The sequence below is a fragment of the Beta vulgaris genome, chromosome 6, assembly GCF_026745355.1.
Source record: "Beta vulgaris subsp. vulgaris cultivar EL10 chromosome 6, EL10.2, whole genome shotgun sequence".
Lineage (NCBI taxonomy): Eukaryota > Viridiplantae > Streptophyta > Magnoliopsida > Caryophyllales > Amaranthaceae > Beta > Beta vulgaris.
In genome coordinates this window covers 31555884-31567082 of record NC_079207.1, presented here as the reverse complement: position 1 = coordinate 31567082, position 11199 = coordinate 31555884, and the positions used below count along the sequence as shown (strand labels likewise).

The window sequence follows — 11199 nt, the reverse complement described above, 5'->3', positions numbered from 1 at the left end:
AAGGAATTCATCTTCTTTCTGTTTCGTAAGTGAGGGAGGGTACAATTTATCTCGAATAAAATACTGAAGTTTGCTATATCCAAACCCAGGTTCATTTTTATTTTCTTTAACAATCTTCCACCATAAACTTGCTTGACCCGTGAGATAAAACACAACAAAGTCAACCCTCCATTTCTCAGGGCATTGCAAGGTTTCAAAGAGCTGGTCAATGCGATTAATCCAATCTTCAAACGCCACTAGATCGGGCTTACCATCATATGAAGGTGGGTTAAGAGATGAGAACTTCTTGAACATCGCATTGCTCTCATTTTCATTAGCAACTACCTTCCTCCGGGATTCTAGGATTAACTCGGCTAACATAGTGCTCAAATTTTCCAATCTTTCCATTCCTTCTGCATTTCTGTCTAATGGTTCATAATCATCATCTTGGTCATCCTTTATATGCACATCCTCCACATACACATTTTCAGCACCGTTTGTAACATCGTTGTTGCCGTCAACGGTCGACATTCGGCATGTCAAATTACAGTTACGTTGAAATAAAATCATAAAATATTTTCCGTATCCTACGCTCGCACTCATTATATGTATTTTTCCCCATTTTTACTTCTAAATTTACTTAACTCGATTTTTATTTTCTAACCATAATTCCTTATTTTATCTATAATTTAATCAATGTACCTTTGATCATCTTTATAACTTAAATATTTATATTTAACATAAAATCATGGGGTTAAACGTTATGGTTCAGAACCGTTTGCTCATATACCACTCTATAAACTTCGGTTATATAAATATTAAGAGATATCATAGCGATAACTTAAACATCTTAAATTATATTAAAACAAAGAACGTTAACGTTACTTGATATAATAGTGATAACTTATGTTAAAGTATATGATCTTACATTCTAGATAAGTTAACCTTACAAGTAACTATTACTAGATGATTTAATAAGGTGGTAATCCTTGCCACTACGCAGTAGCATCGTCCCCAGCAATACCTAAAACATAAATACAATACGTTATGAGCCGAGGCTCATTAACAAGCTACTCTAGCAGTGTAAATCCATTTCAATTCGTTTTATTTGCAAACATAAGGATAGAATAATTCAAACATTTACGAAATCAATATTCATTCAACTTCACTTTAATATTCCATGATTCCATTTTATCAGTTTTTACTCTGGTTGTTGTACATCAGTCAGTGCTAGGATGTCTCCTAGTATGTGTATGCACCACTGTGCAAGGGCCTTGGCCCCGGGCATTACCCTACACTATAAACAGTAGTGGGCCAGTGCTCCAGTAAATAGTAGCAGACCAGTGCCCCAGTAAACAGTACGATACATGCACGACCTTCAACCAGTCAGTAGGTACAACCAACCAGTTCTTTCCCTTTACTTTGTCATGTTACGTTTCTTTTACTTTAACAGTGATCAGTGTACTTCAGTAAGTCAGTAACTTCCATCAATATCGCATAAACAATGTCATTTATAGTGACACTATGCTTCCGTAACTCGGTATCTTTCAGTCTTTTACAGTCATATAAATCTTAGGATACATAATCAAAACATGTAATAATAATCCCACAACTCAGTAACACATGTTCATAAATAATCATCTCATTAGCATATTATAAAACACATTTCAAAGAAATTTCGGGTACTAGCAGTAGTTATTACCTCAATTGTAGTATGATAATCCTCTTCTATATCCTTGATATTGTCCTTACTAAGCTCCGAGGAACGAGTTCTTTTAATTTCAATACGAGTATTTTATAATTTAGTAATTAAATAGAGACATTAGTGTTAGTGCTCTTTAAGAAGGATTCTTATTTTATAAGTTATGTAGTTGTAACTTATTTAACGTTCTCGTGACTAATTGGTTTTTATATATATATATATATATATATATATATATATATATTCTTGAGATAATAGTTCATAGGAATCTTTTATATACTTGTTCATAAATATTATGTGGTGAGTTTTTGCATGTTATGTAAATTTTTGGTAATTTTTGGGCGTCTGTTTATATATGTAATTATTATTTTGGCTTATTTGAGTAATCTGTATATTAACTGTTAAAAATATTTTTGGAGTCCGAAAATTATAAATAAAATTTTTACCATGTCAGTAGAGGCATTAGGGTTGTACGATAATTTTTGTGTGATTTTACTGCTCAAATTTATTAGTATAATAATTACTATTGTGTTTTTGTTGTGAAATTGAGGATACACTTTTAAATTATTTAAAGGCTTGTAAATCAGAAATAATTCTTAATTTATTATATTCTGGGTTGCTGATTTTCAGTAGTATGCAGTATATATCGTTGGGTAACCATATGTATATGCTTGATTTATGAAAGAAAATGATTAATTGTTACTACTCTTTCAACGAATATGATTTAGAGTTAATTGGGGGTGTATTATTGATTGAATTGTGGTTATTGTAAATACCAGTATAATATCATTGATGATGTTTAGTGGTGTTCAAGTGTTTATTGTGGGTGACATCCGTTGAAAAATTGTAAGTGATTTATTTTGAGGAATTATGAAGAACTGTCTTGATGAACTGTGGGTATAAGGTTGGGTGGCATCCCCTTTTTGATGAATATTTTAGATGAATGATACTTGGTTTATATGCATGATTGTATTTTGAGATAAGAACATCCGGTGGGATAGATGTAGTCCCCGGTGAAGAACATGCCAACCACCTGGTTTGCGAACTAGGGGTACACCTAGGTTAATTGTTATCGTCCGAGAGGTCAGGGAGTTCTGCATGTTCTACCCTGCGTCGGGAGTTTGGCCATTCTTAGACACAGGCAGTGGGGAACGTAATCCCAAAAACTGACCTGGAGATTGTGATCTGGCAAACCTTAGGAAGTGATTTGCGAATCACTAACATTCGGTTTCTGACTCAATAACTTGTGAATTCTTGATTTATTATTATTTATATATATTAGAATTGTTTCACTCACTATATCAGGTTTACTTATTGTTGATGATCACATGTTTTACCTATGAGCTTTATGGTTAGGTGCATGCTATTAATGTAATGATTGCATGATTTTCTTTTCTTAATAATTTAATTCTGAATCGTGCTTTGATCGCTATTGTTTTGGGAGAACTGCTAGTTACTCCCCACTGATTGTGGAATTATTTAATACATCCTTGCAGATGGAAATGACTGCTAGACTTGTGACTGCTTGGGTTAGCAGAGTGAGAGTTTGTAGTGAGAAGAAGCTCCTAGTACTATTTTTGGTAGATGAATTATATGTAGACCATAGAGAGACTTACTTTTTGATAGCTTTCAAGGATATTTAGTTTTATTTAAGTTTTATCGGGAGACTTGCATGTCTCATAGTTTTTGGATTGATAATATGATATATTTGGGATATTTCTTTATTTTAGAACTATAATGTGGTCTCGGATATTAATTCCCTTTTTATGCTATGAAACTTTGGTTTGAGGAATTATCTTTAATTACTCTTTTAAAGTAGCATAACCGTCCCGATGTTATTTCCACTAACGTCTTTTTAGTACTTCTTGATTAGATATTGTTTAATATCTTAGTACTGGAAGGACGGGGTGTTACAGTTGGTATCAAAGCAAAGTTACCCGAGACCCTTACTTAGCCACTAAGAAACTCCCGGAAATGTGTAGTTGAAGTAACTAGGATCATTAGAATATTTGTCTTCAAGAAAACTAGTGGTGAGAGGGTCACTTGGGTACGAACCACGGGAAAATATTTGTTCTTACTTTGATGTGATAAGTTGTTAATTTACAACTAATAATGTGTTCAATAACAAATGATTAACTTGTGTTTGTAGAATGTCGCCTCGAGGTACGACTAGTGCTAGAAAAGAGGCTGCCCGAAAAAGGCGTCAAGCGCTTGAGAACGCTATCATAGCTATGGCTAATCGATCTTCTACTCCGCCTAGTGGGCAACTGTCTTTGATTGGTTTGACCGTCACCGTCCGCCTACTTTTGACGGAACTTCTGATCCTGTTGTGCTAGAAGGGTGGATAAGGGAGATGGAGAAGCAATTTGATGCTACTGGATGCCCTCCTGCTGAAATGGTGTCTATTGGTACCTATTATCTGAAGATAGAAGTTGATAACTCGTGGAGGACTGTTCGTGCAAGCTGCATGGCTACACCGGGATTTGGATGGGATGAGTTTCGTGTTAAGTTGAAGGCGAGGTTTTATCCTGATGAGCTCCGTTGGCAGAAGCAGGAAGAGCTCTTAACTCTGTCTTATGGTACTCTGAGTGTGCAGGAGTACACTGATAAGTTCACCGAGCTATCCCGGTTTGCTACCACAGTTGTACCTACCGAAGCTGAGCGGGTAAAAAGATACATCAAGAAAATGGATCCTAGGGTGAGGACCCATGTTCTGAGTTCGGGTGCTTCGACTTTCCAGGGAGCCTATGAGATAGCTCTGAGTATTCACGCCTCTTTGAAAGAGGCGGATTCTGCTAAGGCTGCTGCTTCTAAGAAGCCTGCTGCTACCTATGTTCAGTTCCCGGCCAAGAAGCCGAGGTATGAGCCGTCTGGTCGAGGGGGTTATCAATTTGGTTCTGGAGCTGGTTATTGTCCGAGTTTTGATCCGAGCAAGTGTCGAATCTGTGGTAAGGCTGCTCATCCGGGGAAGAACTGTGATAGATCGACTGTCGTTTGTTTCTATTGCAAGGAAGTGGGGCACAAGTCTTTACAGTGTTCTAAGAATCCTAGAGCTCCGTCTTTTTCTGCTGGTCCTGCTAAACCAGTTAGTTCTTCTGCTCCTCGAAGAACAGGATTTATGTGATGACGCAAGCTGAAGCCGATGTCCATACTGATGTCATTTAGGGTACTTTTCTTGTAAATAATATCCTTGCCTTTGTTCTGTTTGATACTGGTGCTACAGTGTCTTTTGTTGCTAGTTCCTTTGTTCGAAAAGCTAATCTTTCCTCTAGATCTCCTATTAAGTCCCTAATATCTCTTCCGTCTGGTGAGAATTATCCCTGTCATTCTGAGTTCAAGGGCGTGCCTGTCAGTATTCAGGGTTCTAAGTTGTCAGCCGATCTTAAGGAGTTTCCTATGTTGGAGTTTGATGTATCCTTGGAATAGATTGGTTATCGAAGTATCATGGCCTGCATTCAGTGCCGTGATCAGAAGGTGGTGCTCCGAGATTCTAAGGGAAAAAGGATTTCTTATTATGGTGTGTGGTAGTGAAGAAGGGTGTTAAGTGGGCTTCTGCTCTGAGAATGCAGAAGATGCGTCAAAATGGTGATGTGGTATACCTTTGCATGGTGAAGGATTTGTCATCTGAAGATTAGCTCGAGAGTATTCCGGTAGTTCGGGATTATCCTGATGTATTTCCTGAAGAGTTGCCAGGTATTCCTCCTGAAAGAGATGTAGAGTTCTGCATTGATTTAGTAACGGGTACTGCTCCTATATCCAAGGCTCCGTATAGAATGGCACCGTCTGAATTGCAAGAGTTGAAGACTCAATTGCAAGAGTTGATAGATAAGGGCTTCATAAGGCCTAGTGTTTCTCCTTGGGGTGCTCCTGTTCTGTTTGTCAAGAAGAAAGACGGGAGTATGCGTCTGTGCATCGATTACCGTGAGCTTAATAAGGTAATGATCAAGAATAAATATCCATTGCCTCGCATTGAAGATCTGTTTGATCAATTAAAAGGTGCTGGGGTATTTTCCAAGGTCGATATCTGAGATGCGGATATCATCAAATTCCCGTGAAGAAGGAGGATATTCCGAAGACTGCTTTTCGCACCAGGTATGGGCACTATGAATTTGAAGTGATGCCTTTTGGTCTCACGAATGCTCCTGCGATTTTCATGGATCAAATGAATCGCTCTTTCCACGAGTACTTGGATACTTGTGTGGTTGTGTTTATCGATGATATTCTCGTTTACTCTAAGGATGAGAAGGAGCATGAGAAGCATTTGAGACTGGTGTTGGATGTTCTGCACAAGCAAAAGTGGTTCGCAAAGCTATCTAAGTGCGTGTTCTGGCTGAAGGAAGTTGATTTTCTAGGGCATGTAATCAACAAGGAAGGAGTCAAGGTGGATCCCGCTAAAATCAAGGCTGTTGTCGAGTGGGAGAGTCCAAAGAATATGATCGAGATTCGAGTTTTCTGGGTCTGCTGGTTATTATAGGAGGTTCGTTCAAAATTTCTCCAAGATAGCTCAACCTCTGACTCGCTTAGCGCAAGGACTGCAAGTTCTCTGGTCTGAGGATTGTGAAGGGGCATTTCTGAAGTTGAAAAAGAGTTTGACCTCTGCTCCTGTTCTTACCCTGCCATCCGAGGGCATTGGGTATGAAGTGTTCAGTGATGCATCGAAGAATGGTATGGGTTGTGTTTTGATGCAGCAAGGGAAAGTAATAGCCTATGGTTCGAGGTAGCTGAAGGTGCATGAGAGGAATTACCCGACCCATGATTTGGAATTAGTGGTTGTGGTGTTTGCATTAAAGATATGGCGACACTATCTGTATGGTGTTCCGTGTAAGGTGTATACTGACCACAAGAGCCTGAAGTACATCTTCACTCAGCGTGATCTTAACATGAGGCAGAGAAGGTGGCTTGAATTGATCAAGGATTATGATATGACCCTGTATTACCAAGAGGGTAAGGCGAATAAAGTAGCGGATGCTCTGAGTCGCAAGAGTAAGCATTCATTAAACGCTGCTATGGTGGTGTCGCGTGAATTGTGTGAAGAGTTTCGCAGGCTTGATATCGAGGTTGTTCCTCAGGGTTATGTGTCTGCTTTGTTGGGTTCCATGAGTGCTGAGCCTGAGTTGTTTCAGGAGTTAAGAAGCAAGCAAAAAGGTGATCTGAAGCTAGAGAAGATCTGTGAAGCAAAGGTGCAAGCTCGTGCAGAGAATTTTGAGATTTTTGCTGATGATAGCTTGAGTTTATGGGGCGTTGTGTGTGCCAATGATGGTGAGCTTAAGTGAAAGATTCTCGAGGAAGCTCATAGTACTCCTTTTTCCGATCATCCTGGGGGTGACAAGCTTTATAAGGATTTGAAGGCTAATTTTTGGTGGCCTGGTATGAAGAGAGAGATTGCCGAGTTCGTGGCTAGGTGTTTGATCTGTCAGAAGGTGAAACTCGAGCATCAGAGGCCTGGTGGTTTGTTGAACCTTTGCCTATTCCTCTGGAAGTTCGACTCGATCTCGATGGATTTCGTGATGGGTTTGCCTAGAGCTGCTGGTGGATTGAATGCGGTGTGGGTCATTGTGGATCGGTTGACCAAAGTGGCTCGTTTTATTGTGATGAAGAACACTTGGTCTATGGAAGAGTTAGCTGAAGCTTATCCTAATGAAATCATTCGTCTTCATGGGGTTCCCAAAGACATTGTCTCTGACCGCGATCCGCTATTCCTATCCCATTTCTGGACTGCCTTGCAAGAGGCTTTTGGTTCGAAGTTGAAGCTGAGTACTGCATTTCACGCAGCTACCGATGGTCAGATTGAGAGAACTATTCAGACCTTGGAGGATATGCTTCGTGCTTGTGCCTTAGAATTTCAACAGTCTTGGGTCAAGTCTCTTAGCTTGGTGGAGTTTTCTTATAACAACAGTTATCACGCTAGTATCCAAATGGCTCCGTATGAAGCTCTCTATGGAAGGAAGTGTCGTAGTCCTACTTGTTGGAGCGACATCAGTGACTCGTTGATTTTGGGCCCGGAGTTAATTTAGGATACAGTTGAGGAGGTGAAAGTAATTCAAGTGAAGATGAAGGCTGCTCAAGATAGAAAGAAGTCGTATGCTGATTCTCTTCGGAGACCTATTTCTTTTGAGGTGGAGGATAAGGTGCTTTTGAAGGTTTCTCCTATGAAAGGAGTGATGCGGGTTGGTCAAAAGGGCAAGTTGAGTCTGAAGTTCGTAGGTCCATATGAGATTCTTGAAAGGATTGGGGAGGTCACGTATCGTTTGGCTTTGCTGCCGGAGCTGTCGAAGGTTCATGATGTGTTTTATGTGTCGCAGTTGCGCAGGTATAGTAGTGATCCTTCGCATGTGATCCCTGTTGAGTCGGTGTCAGTTGAGCCGAATCTGACTTTTGAAGAGCGACCTGTTCGTATATTGGACCGTCAGAACCGTGCTCTTAGAAGGAAGGTGATTCCCTTGGTGAAAGTACTTGAGAGAAGTCAAAAGTACGAAGAAGCTACTTGGGAAACCGAAGAGTCAATGCGACTGAAATACCCGAAACTATTCGTTTCAGGTACTATTTGTGCTCTTGTCGTGTTTGTGTGTTTTCTAAGTTTCGAGGACGAAACTTTATTTAAGGAGGGGAGATTGTAACAACCCATAATTTTGCGCCTAATTTTTCGCAAAAATTTCCCCTAAAACTATTATTTTCTCTACATTAATTATTTTTATTTTATAATTTTGGGAGCCGAATTATTATTTTTATTTTTATGGCGTGTTAATGTGTTTATTTCATTTATATTTATAATATAATTTATTAGAATTATTTATATTATTAAGTATTTTAAAAGTTTAGGCGCGATTAAGGAAATTAATCGTTTTATCGCGTAGCGGGCTTTTGAAGCATTGACTCTTGTTGATTTGGGCCGAAAATTTTTGTGGGTGTGTTGGGCTTGACAGCCAGCCAAGTGAAGGAAAAGGAGAGCCTCTCTTCTTTCTTTTCTTTTTATTTTTCCTTGTGACTCTTTGTTGCTTTGTAACTCCCATAACCCCCTAATGATTCTTCCTAATTAAACCTCTTTAAACCACCCTTTATCACTTCAAATTCTGATTAGAAAATCAGAACTCCTTGTTGCCATACTCCAAGTAATTCGGCCATCATCATCTTCTTCATTCTCTCAAAATTTTCATTTCTACTCCTTGTTAATTGTTCGTGGATTTTTCTTGTTGCATTTTTCTTATACTTGGTACTTGAGAATTTGAAGGAGAGGATCACACGCCTATATTGGAATTTTCCAGAAATATTCAGCTCTCCTCCGACGATCCAGGTAACTAGTAGTTATCTTAGAACCATAGTGATTAGAGTATTATTCGGTATTAGATTACTACGCTAGGAATTATTCAAAATATTTTTTGAATGAAATTATGGACGACATTTGACATTAATATATTTGTTACATGCTATGTGAATATTGTGTAGAGAAAAATAGTTTTCGCATTGTTTTTGGTATTTATTTAATTTTTTGAATGAAATTGGTGTTTTGTGCGTCGTTGGCTAAATTGAATAATAATTATTGAACGAATGTTAAAATTGATGGAATTATTTTTCTTAGATCATGTTACATGCGTAGTATGTATTCCATGCCTTTGAATAATTTTTGCCTACTGATTACTGTTTTATTTAATTGATATATCTGTTTTTGTAATTTCATTTCTGTCAGTATATAAATCATAAAAATTATTTATAGAGGCTTAAAAATTCATTTCTTTGAATATTATATATTTCCGGGAGTTTTTTCATGTTATGTAAATTTTTGGTAATTTTTGGGCGTCTGTTTATATTTTTAATTATTATTTTGGCTTATTTGAGTAATCTGTATATTAACTGTTAAAAATACTCTTGGAGTCCGAAAATTATAAATAAAATTTTTACCATGTCATTAGAGCCATTAGGGTCGTATGATAATTTTTGTGTGATTTTACTGCTCACACTTATTACTATAATAATTACTATTGTGTTTTTGTTGTGAAATTGAGGATACACTTTTAAATGATTTAAGGGCTTGTAAATCAGAAATAATTCATAATTTATTATATTCTTGGTTGCTGATTTTCAGTAGTATGCAGTATGTATCTTTGGGTAACCATATGTATATGTTTGATTTATGAAAGAAAATTATTAATTATTACTACTCTTTCAACGAATATGATTTAGAGTAAATTGGTGGTGTATTTTTGATTGGATTGTGGTTACTGTAAATACTAGTATAATATCATTGATGATGTTTAGTGGTGTTCAAGTGTTTATTGTGGGAGACATCTGTTGAAAAATTGTAAGTGATTTATTTTGAGGAATTATGAAGAACTGTTTTGATGAACTGTGGGTATAAGGCCGGGTGGCATCACCTTTTTGATGAATATTTTAAATGAATGATACTTGGTTTATATGCATGATTGTATTTTGAGATAAGAACATCCGTGGGATAGATGTAGTCCCCGATGAAGAACATGCCAACCACCTAGTTTGCGAACTAGGGGTACACCTAGGTTAATTGTTGTCGTCCGAGAGGTCAGGGAGTTCTGCGTGTTCTATCCTGCATCGGGAGTTTGGCCATTCTTAGACACAGGCAGTGGGGAACGTAAGCCCAGAGACTGACCTGAAGATTGCGATCTGACAAACCTTAGGAAGTGATTTGCGAATCACTGGCGTTCGGTTTCTGACTCAATAATTGTGAATTCTTGATTTATTATTATTTATATATATTAGAATTGTTTCACTCACTATATCATGTTTACTTATTGTTGATGATCACATGTTTTACCTATGAGCTTTATGGTTAGGTGCATGATATTAATGTAATGATTGCATGATTTTCCTTTCTTAATAATTTAATTCTGAATCGTGCTTTGATCGTTATTGTTCTGGGAGAACTGCTAGTTACTCCCACTGACTGTGGAATTATTTAATACATCCTTGCAGATGGAAATGACTGCTAGACTTGTGACTGCTTGGGCTAGCAGAGTGAGAGTTTGTAGTGAGAAGAAGCTCCTAGTACTGTTTTGGTAAATGAATTCTATGTAGACCATAGAGAGACTTACTTTTGGATAGCTTTCAAGGATATTTAGTTTTATTTAAGTTTTATCGGGAGACTTGCATGTCTCATAGTTTTGGATTCATAATATGATATATTTGGGATATTTCTTTATTTTAGAATTATGATGTGATCTGGGATATTAATTCCCTTTTTAAGCTATGAAACTTTGGTTTGAGGAATTATCTTTAATTACTGTTTTAGAGTAGCATAACCGTCTCGACGTTATTTCCGATAACGTCTTTTTAGTACTTCTTGATTAGATATTGTTTAGTATCTTAGTAGTAGAAGGACGGGGTGTTACATATCGTTTCTATATATTGCACTTATTTAACCTTAAGTGTATGTTCTACTGGTCTACTGAGTCATTTAATAAATTGCTTGAACTTCTATTAGATGCATTTCTTTATAATATGCATTTCTACTGGCAACTGAAGGTAATTCTTAATTTTCTATCCCTTTT

The 11199-nt window shown here is 37.4% G+C and overlaps 2 protein-coding genes across 2 annotated transcripts; both read left to right on the top strand.

Moving 5' to 3' along the window:
• The first annotated feature begins 3183 nt into the window (after window positions 1-3183).
• LOC130591806 (uncharacterized) lies at window positions 3184-6954 on the top strand. The gene is made up of 7 exons (XM_057395733.1): window positions 3184-3210; window positions 3942-4801; window positions 4921-5092; window positions 5317-5616; window positions 5742-6137; window positions 6181-6378; window positions 6472-6954. Exons 1-7 carry the CDS (start codon window positions 3184-3186, stop codon window positions 6952-6954), a joined length of 2436 nt encoding a protein of 811 aa, XP_057251716.1.
• A 777-nt stretch (window positions 6955-7731) lies between these two features.
• Window positions 7732-10711, top strand: LOC125498734 (uncharacterized). Its single transcript, XM_048647001.2, has 2 exons — window positions 7732-8112; window positions 10625-10711. Exons 1-2 carry the CDS (start codon window positions 7732-7734, stop codon window positions 10709-10711), a joined length of 468 nt encoding a protein of 155 aa, XP_048502958.2.
• The last annotated feature ends 488 nt before the right edge of the window (window positions 10712-11199 follow it).

Bases quoted from the DNA above. Each gene is read 5' to 3' on its own strand.
- LOC130591806 (XM_057395733.1), top strand. From the start codon at position 3,184: ATGACTGCTAGACTTGTGACTGCTTGG. The intron at 5,617-5,741 runs GTAATGATCAAG...CCCGTGAAGAAG, and splicing joins ATTACCGTGAGCTTAATAAG to GAGGATATTCCGAAGACTGC. The intron at 6,138-6,180 runs GTCTGCTGGTTA...AATTTCTCCAAG, and splicing joins TCGAGATTCGAGTTTTCTGG to ATAGCTCAACCTCTGACTCG.
- LOC125498734 (XM_048647001.2), top strand. From the start codon at position 7,732: ATGAAGGCTGCTCAAGATAGAAAGAAGTCGTATGCTGATTCTCTTCGG. The intron at 8,113-10,624 runs GTGATTCCCTTG...ACATCCTTGCAG, and splicing joins ACCGTGCTCTTAGAAGGAAG to ATGGAAATGACTGCTAGACT.